General features: G+C 45.4%; 1 protein-coding gene across 1 annotated transcript in view; it reads right to left on the bottom strand.

The window, feature by feature from the left end:
• Positions 1 to 13,618, bottom strand: part of MEMO1 (mediator of cell motility 1) — a 56,183-nt gene extending 42,565 nt beyond the window's left edge. The window contains exon 1 of the mRNA XM_054022785.1: positions 13,317 to 13,618. Coding sequence (XP_053878760.1) covers positions 13,317 to 13,377 — 61 coding nt within the window. The 5' untranslated portion in view covers positions 13,378 to 13,618. The remainder of the gene's footprint in view (positions 1 to 13,316) is intronic.
• Positions 13,619 to 14,427: the final 809 nt, after the last annotated feature.

The following is a 14,427-nucleotide window of genomic DNA, read 5'->3' as shown; positions in this document are numbered from 1 at the left end:
AAATTTGATTTATCATCCACCAGATTATATTGCCTTCTTTAAAACTGTAGCATAGAACAAGTATATATCCTCCCTCCCTTACCTTATACAAGGAAAATTAAAACAATGATTCAAAGAACACTGGGCTCATTTGATTAGCCACTGTCCCTGACAAATCCTGATAATTTTTTCTGCACAAAAACTAGGATTTGGCCCTGTGAGACAGAAAATTGAGTCTGAGGGACTCTATTCATGATGAGCATATACCCTGCTATTAGAATATATACTTCTACATTAATGGATGCCAGCATAGCATATAAATCAGACACCAAGACAAAACTTATATAAACCTAAGATTGCAAGTATAGGCGTGAAAACACTAGAATTGTGTGTGTGATCTTTCTTTATGTCTTTTTAAACTTAAATTATCCTATCCCAGGCTTGAAGTCCTATTTTAGATATGTAAAAAGAACACATAAGCAGCGTGTTCCACTCATTTAATTAATAAAGATAAATCAAAATTTGAACAGAATGAAATCTATACAAAGTGACTGAAGGACAGAAATTGAGATGTACAAATAGCAACCACCACACTGCAACAGAAGCCACTTTTTGTGCATTCCCTTAAGAAGCCTTTCTAACAAGCTTTGCAACTTACTTGCTTTTAGGGTGACCAGATGTCCCGATTTTATAGGGACAGTCCCGATATTTGGGACTTTTTTTTATATAGGCTCCTATTACCCCCCAACCCAGTCCCGATTTTTCACACTTGCTGTCTGGTCACCCTACTTGCTTTACTGCAAATAATCTTTTAAGTCTCCGTTGATTCCTCTCTTCCCTGCACTCAGTCTACATACTCCACCCAGATCCTCAAAGCAGTAATACTTCACTTCAACAATCTGCTATCCCAATGAGGTCAATGGGAACCTGAACAAGTGAGGTACTACTACTGTGTAGCTCAGAGGAAAATTTTGGCTCTGATAAATGTACGCTAAATATAATTCAAACTGAAAAGGAGTATGCTATAGGCTATAGAGGCCTATTGTATAATATTACTGGTTATACCAAGAGAAAGACTATCAACTTCAAAGTTAGGGTGAGATATATTGTGGGTCTGAAGTCTTCATTTAGGATGTCTCAAAGTACCTGTTCAAAATATATTCCAGTGGTGGCCAACCTGAGCCTAAGGAGCCAGAATTTACCAATGTACATTGCCAAAGAGCCACAGTAATATGTCAGCAACCCCGCAACAGCTCCCCGCCTCCCACTCCTCCCACCCAACGGCAGCCCTGCAGATCAGCGCCTCCCCCTCCCTCCTGATTAGCTGGTTTGTGGCGTGCAGGAGGCTCTAGGGGTGGAAGGGGAGGAGTGACGGCACAGCAGGCTCAGGGGAGGGGGCAAGAAGGAGTGGAGTGGGGACAGGGCCTGTGGCAGAGCCAGGGGTTGAGTAGTGAGCACCCCCCGGCACATTGGAAAGTTGGCACTTGTAGCTCCAGCCCCGGAGTCGGTGCCTATACAAGGAGCTGCATATTAACTTCTGAAGAGCTGCATGTGGCTCCGGAGCCACAGGTTGGCCACCCCTGATATATTCAGTGATCCACCTAAAGAAAAGTCTGAAAAATTGTATTCTAGTACATTAAGCATTTTGCCATTTTAAGATTATGTAATCTTAAATATCACATTTTAATTATTAACACCATGTTCCATCACAATTTTGTCTAAGTCTAGAGTGAATGTAAGAAAAAGAATTAATGAAAATAATGTGATTATCCAACACTTTTTGTGATATTCATTTCCACAATTTCCCTGGGAAGGACTTAAAAACAAAACCTGTCAGTTAATATTCCATGTTTAAGGAAAGAAACACAGATACGAGTGAGAGATTCTTCTTGGATTACTCCTCCAGTGACAGAAAAACAGGTGGAAAAAAAAAATCGGTGGCCTGTCAACCTCCAGGTGAAGAATGGTAGGACATCATTAACTTGTAAGAGCCAATGATGACACATCCACTCTCTATAATCAAGTTCCAAAAAAAAAGGTGGAAGATTAATAGTAAGAGGAAACACACTCATTTTGCTCAATGTCTTGAAAGTTCATAAAAAGCTGAATTTTATTTTTAGGTTTTGCAATATATGAACCGCAGACTGTAGTTAAAATAAAGCTTTAAATTAAAGTTTGTATGTGGAAGGCTCCTGCTAGTGGTCACAATTTGGTAAAATGTTGCACAGCACCAGTGGTACCCACAACCTTACTACTCCATATGAAGCTCCTCTCCACATTACCCATTGTACCAGACACTAACTGCTCCAGGGTGCAGCTCTCCATAGGCTCTTGCACGTGTGCACAGACAGACAAACAGGAAAGAGGTTCTCAAATGGTCTATAAAGGTCCTTGCTTCTGGAAGACACCTCACACAGCCTTTGCTAGCACCAGAGAATCAGCCTAATAATCCCTACATCCTGACACCAATATTGGGCTTTCTTGAATTCTATTGTGACACAATAACCATATCACTACCATACCTCGCTTTACTGTGCTCTTCACCTACCTTGTGTTTCTACCCTCCCTCCCCACTTTGACTCATTACCACATCAGTGCTTAAGTACTATGGAAAAAGGTGCTTTAGACTACCCTCTACTCCTCCAGTTCATTCCTTACACTCCTTGCCTCTCCATTTACAGTCCACCTTCCACCCCACCCCCAAAAAACATCCTGTCACATTAAGTAAATGCTAAAAAAGAATGAATTACCACCATAAAAGGTGCTCAATAAAAAACATAGGAATCTTAGTAGTATAGCCATGAGTATCCCTTTCATTTATCCTCCCCTATGAAAAATCACTACTTGCCTCTTAAGATTGTCAACTCTTCAGGGCAGAGACTGTATCTATTACTATCAATCTAGCAAACTGTAGGCATTATATACATGTTAAATAAAGTATTTATTAAACTAGAAGGGTAGGACATTTCAATGCTCCTCTGAACTCTATAGCAGCTATAATTTCAATATAACCCATATCTCTAACTTCCTAAAAAGCTCTCCTCAGAACATGTTTTAAGCTAAACAATATCAGGCAGTAAACAACCTTCCAAACTTTACAAATAAACAGACCTCATTGAGGAACATATTTTTCATTCAGCTGGGGAAGAGGGATTGAAAATAAAAAATGAAGTTAGGCAACTATAACGAAGAGCTTCTCTGCTGGCATCTGCCAAGATTTTAGCAGCCTATTTAAGCACCCATTCCCTTTCTGACACACAGCGTTCCAACTAAGTTGGAGAGACTCGGAGGCTGCAGCTGGTCAAGTCTGCAGAAGACAGATTGAGTCTTATTGAAATATAAACATCAGAAGTGTATAAAGAATGAAAACTAAGCACCAAAAACACTGCAACTCTTAACCACAGGATTACCCCATACTCAGGGAATCCTAGCGACTCCAGTGGGACTATTCACCGCCATTATAAATAAGAGATGCAAGAACAGGCACCAAGTTTACCTCTCTGATTATGTCTTCACTGGAGAGTTAGACTGGATCCATGACCCCAGTTAGCCAAGCCTGCCTACAAGCATCCACACTGCAGAGCCACAATCAGGGTGGATAAAAATCAATCTGTTGTTGTTTTTTTAATTTAAAAAATCGATTTTTTTTTATTTAAGTTGGATTTTTTTTTTGATAAAATGCTTTTTGAGGACAAAACCTATCTAAAGATAGTTTTAATTAAGAAACATTATAGCTCAAAGAGATCTCATCATGGAATAGGGATTATATATTCTAATTCTATAGTATGAGACAATATATACAGGTAATGTCTAAGAAACGTTTTGTAAATGAGTTCCAATAGTTCATGGATTAGGGACCCAATCTTATGGGGTTCCAGGGGCTTCTGTATAATTATTTAGGTTAATCTTTCTATCTACCCAATGGGACTCAGTGCTCAGTCTACAAGATACTATCAGAGATGCTTAGTTTTGCAGTTCGCAAACTGTCGATTTGTTTCTCCAGAGCTAACATGCTTGTTAAGAGAAAAAATGTTTTTAAGTAAATAAATAAAATATAAAGGTGAGAAATAATAGACCTCAACCCTATTGTCCCTCTACAAATTTGCATACACAGAGTCAATCCCTTACCTCTCTTTAAAAGTGCAAAGTTTCAAAAAGTTCAATGAATAGAAGATTGTTGGGGGCGGAATAGATCTGGACAAGGAGAAGAAGTCTGGAGATAAATGTGAGAAGCGAAGGACATATGCCTGTTTTGTTAAAATATATGTTTGCTGTTAAAGAAAAAAATCCAGAATACTTAATGTTGTTGTTTTTGTTAAATAAAATAATTTAAACGTCTATCTGGTGATGTGCTCCTCCTAATACAGCATGGCAAGAAAATTCTCCAAATATTAATGATTAACCTGTTGAATTGGAGATAGTTCACCTCCCAATGACTTCATAAATATCTGCTTCAATTACCTTTGGTAAATGAAATAACCAAACAATCACACATTTTCTGATATAGCTGTAAAACTAATCTGAAAAGTTTTCGAAATAAATCGCTGTTTAAAAATGTATAGTGTGTACCTTCTAAAAATGAAACCTACTTCTATATCTCTGAGTTGTGAAGAATATGTATTAAGGTTATAACAACCAACAAGAATGCACTTTTATGTATTAAACTATGATTAAATTGAGTCTTCCTGACTAGTGATTTAAATCAATTTGACTTAAACCAAATCCACCCTGGCCTCACTTACATCAGACTCATGTAGATAAGTCCACAGTGGAGCTACAGCAACCAGGAGAAGGTGCTTTGATTTTTAGGGGAATATCCCAGGATTCTTAGCACCTCACTAAACTGAATCACTTTAAGAACTCAGTTATGGTGCATTGTGGGCCAACTTGTCTGTTTTTTGAGCTCCTGTGCAGAAGTATTCTTAGCCTGCCAACACATCAAACTAAAAGCACTTCTGGCTGTGCACGCTCTGTCCCTTCCAATACTGGAAAGGCATGGTTGCAACACAGCACAATGTTATTTCTGTTTTTGGCTGCTCTGTTAATGCAGCAGGATGAAGATAGAGTGTATGAGACATAGCACAGGGCATTATGGCAGCAATCTACAACCCTAAGAAGGCAACAAGAAATCTCAGCCAGAAGATCATGCATGCTGGGTGCATGGCCCAGGACACAGATAATGCCGGTTGTGATTGTTGTGGATTCCTTTTAGGTTGACCAGTGGTCTGTTGCAAGACCACAAGCACAGAGTGGCAAGACTACATAATTGTGTGCTCCTGGGATGAACAGCAGTGGCTCTAGAACTTTTGCTCAAGAAAGGCCACCTTCACAGAGCCATGTAAAGAGCTCACCTGACCTTCAAATGAGAGAGGCCATACTAGTCCAGAAGTGGGTTGTTATGGCCTTCTGGAAGCTTACTACCCCAGACTGCTACAGGTCTGTGGCTAATAGAGTGACCAGATGTCCTGATATTTAACCCTTTGTCCCGCGTCCCAATCAATGTACAATCGGGACATCATTTGTCCCAATATTCAGGTAAGGAGGTGAGCGGGAGGGAGGCGCCGACTCCATGGGTGCTCCGGAGCTGGAGCACCCATGGGGAAAAATTGCAGCCAAGCTCCCCCCTCCTCACCTCCTGCTCCCCTCCTCCCCCCAGCGTGCCACACCCACGCTCCTCCCCCCGCTCCCAGCGCTTTCCGCTGCCTAACAGCGGTTTGTTGGCACTTAGTGCTTTCCGGGAGGGAGGGAGGAACGAGCAGGGACACGGCACGTTCAGGGGAGGAGGTGGAGAAGAGGCAAGGGCAGGGGCAGGGACTTGGGGGAGGGCGGTGGAATGGCGGCAGAGCGAGGGCAGGAAGAGGTGGGGGGGGCCGAGCACCCACCCGGCAGAGGGGAAGTCAGTGCTGTGACGAGGCGAAGGAGCAGAGGGGGAGGAGGCAAGCGGCGGGTGGGGGACTGAGGAGGGACGCAGCAAGCCAGCAGTGGGTCAGGGGATAAGGAAGGGTATGGTGAGGGGGTGGGACCAGAGGCGAAGCCTGGGAGGAGTAGGGATGGACTATGGGCAGGGCTGACAGCACCCTAATGTGTCCTGATATTTTAGTGTTGTGATCTGGTCACCCTAGTGGCTAACCAGTTTTGCCTTGGCAAGTCAACTGTTGGGGCAGAGGCGGTGGATGTGTCTGAGGCCATGTGAAGGGTGACTATCACTAGCAGTGCCACATTCTTGTCAGGCAGGGGTATGGCACGTGGTCCCACCCTCCCTGACATCTCCCTTTTTCTCTACAACTCCAGCCTGTGGAGCCTTCACACCAGGCTCTAATGGTAGGCAGCTAAGTTCTGCACCTTGAGGTGCTAAATAGCTGTATCCCTTCCTGCCTGAGTCCCCCACGCCCAAGGGTAAACGAAAGAACTGAACCAAAAAGTTTCTGATCTTCACAGTCACCGATCTCTCCTTTACAGACTGGGTTAGGGCACAGGCAACATGAGCTCCTGGGCTGTTATTTACCCAGAGCTCAGAGCAGAGGTCTGTTCCCTTCCACTGCTTGGCCCATTCTGAGCTGCTCTGTTTCCCCTTTTAAGCTCCACCTCCAGCTGGTGCAGAGTCTGTGGGTGCTACCGGTAGGATGCCCAGATAGCAAGTGTGAAAAATCAGGACTGGGGATGGGGAGCAAATAGGTACCTATATAAGAAAAAGCTCCCAAAATCAGGGCTGTGCCTATAAAAATCGGGACATCTGGTCACCCTATCTACCAGGTTCCAGAACTGCTCCTTAACCTCTTGTTCTCCAATGTGGTGTTTGCATACCCAGTATAGGCCATTATTGCTGTGGTTTACCCACCCACAGTGGTGCTAATGTTCTTGAACTAATAGCTCCTAAAACGTGAGCTATTACTGGCACACATGTACACAGTTGCCCACTACAAGGAGCACATGAAGACATCAACCAGAAAGTATATTACTTGCGCATTATGCGGATCTTGATCAATCTCACAGGCCTGTTCATGAACACCAACAGGGGCTTACCAGCAAGATGTATAACACCGAGGAATTCAAGAGATCTGGCATACCTGATTGGCCTAAAAGGGACCTTATTCCAACCATGTTATTTGGGTAACAGTGGGCACAGAAACCCCCTTGATATTTCAGGAGGACCCGTCTACCCTCTGCTGCCCTGGCTCATGAAGTCATATGCTGATGTCAGAGTACTGGGCAGAAGAAGGTTTAACTGAGCAGTGGTAGGATGGAGTCAGAACATGCATTTGGCCAACTGAAGGCAAGATGACAAACTATAAATCTGTTGGAATGCCAGCATGCCCAGTGACGTTCATATTATTGGTGTGCTGTGCACTACATAACATTTGTGAGGACAAGAGAGCTTTTACTTGGAATGGGCTCAAGAGACTGCTGTTTTGAAGGCCTAGTAAAGGCAACCAGAAAGCATACCTCTGATGACTAGGGAGGGTCCAGGAGAAGTAAGGGATGCTTTGCGTGCAACATCCTTGCACTGCTGGGGGGGATGTATGGGAAATGTGATGCCATGTAGTGTTTAGTACACATACCAATTTATCAATTTGTTACTGCTTTTATGTAATTTTGAGCAACCTATTAAACCTTTGGATAGAGGTTCCAGCCTCTTCCTTGTTTCCCCAAGCATTCACACAACAATAGTGAAAAAATACTTTATTATACATTACTACAAATATACTTTAAGAACCATACAGGCAGCCCAGCTGGCAACAAGTGGGTAAATTGCCACAATCAATGCCATCTCACTGAAATGGAACTGCACATCAGTGCACCTGGTCTCCTTGTGCCACAAGGCATGAGGGTTGCGTGAACAGAAGTTGCCCATACACACTTCCATTCCAGGAGTACATGGAATGACTAATAACCAACACCAAGTTGTCCATCAGCTGCAGGACGTGGTAGCACAAAAGAGTGTCCACTGACACTGTGAAGCGACTGGCTCCCCCGATGGCAGCAAGCTGAAAATCAGCTCCTTCTGCTGCTGTCAGTCCTGCTCCCTCATTCTTTGATCATGCTCAAGATAGTCATGACCAGTTTCCCTCCTCCTTCCTGTTCCGCCCTAGCTGTTCCTTCTGGAACTCAAAGTGCACATCTAAATTGCATCCAAAGTCGTTAGCCATTTCTTGTACCAGGTCCTCCTTTTTCCTTTTCCCCTAGAGTCCTTTCCCCAAGAAGCCTGGGCCCAGCAGAGGTGAAAGGTCCTAACAAGACAATGAAAGAGTATTATATTTTTGACCATAGAAAGAAAGAAAGAAAAAGTATCTTTTTTACATTCTGTATAATAGAAAGGCCACAAGTAAATACTTCTCTTTACTTGGTATGACTTTATTTCAGCCATAACATATTTAAATGATTAGAAGCAGCTGTATCCCAGGTTACCAGTCCACAGATGCAATTTAAGTATTTTATATAATTTATTTATTTTTAAAATTGTGGGGGGCAAAAGGGGTAGTAAGGCCTACATGACCAGGGGTCTGTTACTAGTGATGGTCTTAACATTATTTCACAATGCAACAGTGTTGGGGGATGTTGATCTACTGGGGATCCCAGACTGGAAGAGGATCAGCTTTATATATGCCAAGGTGTTATTTAACCGCCTGGTACCTGATCAGCATATCAATGACTGGACAAGGCTAGTAAGCTACAGGGATAGGTATAGCAAGTTTGCCCTGCCGAGGAATTTCACTGACAAAATTCTCAAGCATTATCAGCTAGGTGTGTTGGGGGGTAGGGGGGTTCAGCAAACAAGATACTGAACTAGGAGGATGCACAGCTTTGCTACAAATAGATCTGCCTTTTTATCTTCATTCCTCCACCCCACCCTAACCCATCTCCTCTTGCCTGGACAACATGTCACAAACCAAGGAGGCCAAATACCTTTGTCACCAAGGGACGTTTCCACTTAATATAGCCAGTGAGGCAAGGCTTTAGTGCTAATCCCAGTATAACAGTTATAAACAGAGCGCAGAGTACCCATATTATACATGCATTCATTCCTGTTAAACCCGTAATCCCAATGTTGAACAAGTGTGTTATGTTAAATCCTAGTTAGAATAAATCACTAGTTGCATGTTTAAATTCCATCCCGGAATCCATCCTGGATCACACATGGATGGAGTAGGAAGAGGGAAAAGGGAAAAAGCATGGCTTCCACCCTCAACTGAAGCTAATGCCACCTCATAGCATGCAATATCCTCTGTAATAATATCTGCACTGGTCAAAAGTCAGCAAACCCCACTCCACACTTACACCACCCCCCCATAATGATAATAAAGGTGATAGCTGTCTCTTACCTGACTGTGGCTCCACCTCTGACTCCGCTTCCTCAACATTCCATTCCTTGGGTACATCCTTGAACAGGTCCATGGAATCCAGCATAAGGACATCCTCCAGCCACTCTGGCCATGCGATCTGCTCCAGCTCTTCTGCCACAAGGTTCTCCTCTGCCCCCAGTCTAAATATCAGACCATTCCACTTCAAAAAGCCCATCAAGCCTGGCACTGGGCTCTGTACGCACGACAGCATCAAACATCTAGTCAAACGCCTCATAGTAGGGGCAGGTAAATGAGGAATTGCAGGACATTCAATTGGTGTCCTTTGCCTTGCAGTAGGTGTTGTTGAGGTTTTTAATTCTACCCCAACACTGAATTGTCATCTACCTGATCCCTCTCCTCCCCCAGTCTTTGAAATATTCCTGCAGAGATGCTAATTTCAACTGTATCTCCCAAAACTGTTTTCCTACTGCTCACACCAGACAGCAACCAGAACCTTGATGTGATCCTCTGGCCAGCTAGCAGCACCCTGAGACAGCATCTTCTCATGATGTTCAAATGAGCTGAACTTTGCAGAAATGGAGCATGCTGAATGAAGGGTTAAATGCCAACCAAGTGTACATAAACCAGCAGGTGACTTCTGCAGTAGAGGAGGTGAGTAGGTAGGAGGACCAGAAAACATAGCCCCTGCAGAACTGTGGGAATGCACTGGAGGACTATCATAACCCAATCTTCAGTTGTATCCTCACTGCAAAGTAGGCAGGTTAGATCCCGCATTAAAGTGAAACCTGGACTTTCATCTATACCTCCTGCCAGACAAGCAAGCCCAGATTAAAAGAACATTCAAACCTGGATTAAAGGTTTGCAGATGTGTGGACAATGAGGGGGTAGGCTAAAATCCAGTCAATCTATCAAACAATGGCTCTTTCCCTTCAAATTTCTTTTATTTCTTAAAAAACTAACTAAAAGAAATAAAGTAACAATAAGGCCCCATCCACACAACAAATTTTGACCATGATTTTGTGACTAGTTTGAACTCCAACTGAACCATATTCTAATGTCAGCTTTTCTACCTTCACATGTGTGTGTCTGTGTCTCCACATCTAGTACTCTTTTTTTTTTTTTCCTTGAGAAGAGTCTCTGGCCAGCTATCCCATACTGTCTTCGCAGTCAATACCCAGAACACATGCATACAAAAGCATGTAGGGCAATGCACTCTTCGGATGTCCTACTGCAGAGAACTGGGTGAAGCACAACTGAACAAAACTAGTTACATGGGCTTGCTGAGGTGTATCATCTGCCCAAAAAGTGTGTGCTGAACCAGTACAGAAAAACAGTAATGTGTCAACCTAGGCCTCTCTTAGCTGACTGGGTAACTAAACTCTAACTGTTGTGTGCAGACAATAACCATGTTTAGCTGCAGCATGGCCAGGTTTAAATATAAGAGTTGGGGGGGGGGGATTTTAAATCACTTTCCTAATTAGGCTAATAAGCTGATAAGTAATGTGAGAAGATTATTTAGTAAGCTAATTAAAATAAACGCAATCTGGGCAAGTTAATGTTACCATGAAAGACAATTTTTGAATGTCCTCACTTGTGTTGAAATATGTAACCTCATATTCAAATAAATTTATTATTTGAGGTGTCTATACAGAATAGTTGGTAAAGCATTAGAATTTTCTAGATTTAATTGAAAATTGAGCTAGTGTTTTTGCCTGGAGGGGATCACATCTACAAATTTTCCAGCTGAAAGATTGCTACTACACTGAAGTAGGAGTACGATTCCAGGAAATAAAGCTCAAGTTACAAAATATCCCTACTAAAATCAAGCTGCTCATTTCATCTTCCTGTCTCTCCCTCTTCTTATGTTTTCCTGTCTTTGTCTCTTTCCTCCTCCTGGATTATCCCCTAGACCTAGTGCATGTGACAAAACTTGTTCTTAAGTTTGGATGTGTCACCAGGCCATCAGTACAACTTCCTTTGTCCAGCTGAACCTTCACAATCAGTTTCTTGCCACCACATATAGCACTTTCCTAAAGTGCCAGCAGACACAGCTTGAAACTGATCAGATCACTATCTATCACTTTACTGCTATCACTGAAAGGGAGAAGCCATGTGCAATAGCCAATGACAGACTCCTTCACTGCTGCTTGGACTACATGAAAAGACATTGCTAGTGTCTCTCTAACCCCATCAACTCTATAGAGCGCGCCCAGCACCTGCATCTTCTACTTCCCCAAAGGGCCAGCAGAAGAATAGGAAAAACACACAGGGATCAAATCAGTTTCACTTTACTTTTATTCCACAATGCCATCAGAAATGGGCTAGGTGAAAAAGCAACAGCAGTACAAATGTTGTGTCCCCCCCACATAAGATTTTTTTTTTTTAAATGCAGGAAAAACTGCTATGATAGCTGCTTGTGCCACAATAGCCTTGATTCTAGCCAATATATGACACCTACATAATTAAATTGACTATGGAGATTGGGGGACAGAAATAATAGTCCTGTTTATACAATATTAAATGCTATAAAAACATTTTAGTTTTGGATTATTGCATCAACATAAAAATAAAAGCTAGTCGATAGTATCTGATAGTGAGTTCTCACATTATCAATCTCAATAGTGATTTTCAGTAAGATGACGGGATGGAAGAAGAGAAACAGCAATGGAATTGGAAGCCAAACGTTATTTTTTTAAAAACTGGTTTTGGTCCACTTACATTAAGAGAGTTTTCATCTCAGCTTTGAGAATTAAGCAGTTGACATAATGGGTGTAAAATTACTTAACTTTATGAGGCAAAACCACATGCATATACCCATTCATTTATGCACTCCACTTCGCAAGGAGTTTCATATGCAAGAGACACAAAGGCATAATCAACCTATGTAAGCCAGTTTTATTATACATTACGATAACATGTCTGATTATATATGCCATTACAAAGTAAAATCCCAGTTAGTGTTTTGCAGGCCAAACAACACTAATACTGGGCTCTTTTAAATGAATTACTCCACAGACTATTTTAAGATAATACAATGCAATCACCACAGTATAAAGGGAGGTGGAAGAGAGAGAGAGAGACCATCTAAACAAGTAGAGGATTGGTCATCAATGTATTCTTCTATTCCTTCTGTTCTACTTAGGTTCACAAATCAGACTGCATTCTGAGCATCTTAGATATATGTTTATTAGGGTTACACTTTACCTACATTTAAATGGGGGCTTTTATCATTACATGTTCTACCATATCTCAACATTAGAAAGTTATTTCAGGAACCTCCCTTATAAACTGATTATTCCATAATTGTCCACTACAGTTTCTCACACCCAGCATCCTCCAACACCATCGGAGGTATTATACGATCTCAGACCACTGGTTTGTTCCTGATATAGCGATTCCTACGTTTCTATCATCAATTTATATTTCCCTGTCCTAGTCATACCACACTCCGCTGCCCGTGTCGATGCTTTGGGTACGGCCGTGCCTGGGACGCGGGCAGCTCGGGTCAGCCAGTTAGCGGCACAATGAGCCCTTCCAGTCCTCTTTTACTAGCCAGTTTGCTCTGCAGGCGCACTCGGGGATTTGCTGCACGGTTTTAGCTGGGGCTGCACGTGCAGCCCGCGGGCCCGCTGGCTCCGGAGCGTGTGCGCGACAGGCAGGGGCGAGCCCGTTGCCTGGGAGGGAACTGCCTTTGCTAGCGTGTGAACGGGAGCCAGCGCCATGTGCCCGCACGGCCCCCTCCGCGCCTACCCGTATCAGCAGCGGAGGCGGGGCCTGCAGCTCCCACCCCGGGGAGGGAGGCAGGGCCCTGCCGGCGGCGCAGGGATGAGCGGCCGCGGCGCTGACCTGCCCCTCCGGGGTGGGAAGCGCTGACTCAGCTTCCGGCTCCAGCCGGGCCCCGAGACCCAGCGGCGGTGACACCCTGCAGCGACCCCCCTCCCCCCGCGAAGGGCACCACTGGGGCGGGCCCCTACACCTCCTGCCCTCCCCGGCCTCCCCCCGGTGGCCGGGGCTGCGCCCGGCCGGCCCCGCTACCTGAGGCTGTGTACCAGCTGCCGGCGTGGCTGGCCTCCCGGCAGAGCACTCGGTTGGACATCTTGGTGCCTGAGCCGCCTATGGTGTTCGGGGGGAGGGGGCAGGAGACGGGCCCGGCCGCGGCGGCAGCGCTAATCCCCCTCCTCCCCCGGCAGAGCCCGAGCCCCCGAGAGGGGGGGCGGCGCTGCCGGAGGCGCCGCGGACCCGGGCGGCTCGGGGAGAAGCGCTGCGAGAGGCAGGAAAAGGCGGCTCGGCCGCAGACACGAACCCGGCCGGGGGAGGGGAGCCGGCCTGGGACAAAGCCCGAGGCAACCGCCGGCTACTCCGCGCTATCGGGTGAGGGGAGGCGAAGAGGAGGCCGCGGCAGCCGGGTTTGGCCCTCTTCGACTCCCGTGGAATGCGGATTGCACAGAAGCGGCCAAAGCGGCTCTCCATTGGGTGACGAAAGCAAAAGCCCGGCAGCGATTGGACGCCCTTGCTCTCCCTCTTTTCCCCCCGCCCCACAGGACCGATCGCGGCCTGTGATTGGACAGCGCCGCTAGAGAGGAGCGGACCGATGGGGGCCGGGGGTATAAAGACCCACAGGCAGAGAACCAGTGTGGATTGGTCAGCAGGGTTGCCGTGGTGATGGCTTCTGGTCTCGCTGATTGGCGAGTTGGTGTCTCTGTGGTGGCAGGGCAGAAGAGGGCAGGGGAGCGTGGGGAGACTGGGCGGACCCCTAGGGAGCGAGGCTCCGGCGGGGACAGCGGTGCGGCCGGGCTAAGCCCGTGGGGGCCCGGTGCCGGCCGCCTGGGCTTCGCCGGGCCTGCGCGCTCGCTGCCTTACCCAGGCGAGCCCCAGTGCGGGCCACGGCGGCAGCGCTTCCCCGGCCCGCCTTTCAGTCGGGGTGGCTGTTGTAGCCAGCAGTCCCGCGCACCACGCTTCAGCCACGGGGGCCCAGCGGGCTGGGACCTGCAATGGTACTAGCTGAGGTCCAGTTAGCGGCCCCTATATCAATCCCCCTTATTCCGTGATACCTGTGTTGGCCCTGCACAGCGAATGGAAGTAAAGGGGAATAAACAAAACTATTTTTGTCCTTTAAGGCAGCAAATTTCCCTGATTTTCTCTGGTA

Source organism: Malaclemys terrapin, chromosome 3 (genome assembly GCF_027887155.1).
Source record: "Malaclemys terrapin pileata isolate rMalTer1 chromosome 3, rMalTer1.hap1, whole genome shotgun sequence".
Taxonomy (NCBI): Eukaryota; Metazoa; Chordata; order Testudines; family Emydidae; genus Malaclemys; species Malaclemys terrapin.
This window is presented reverse-complemented; position numbering and strand designations above follow the sequence as displayed.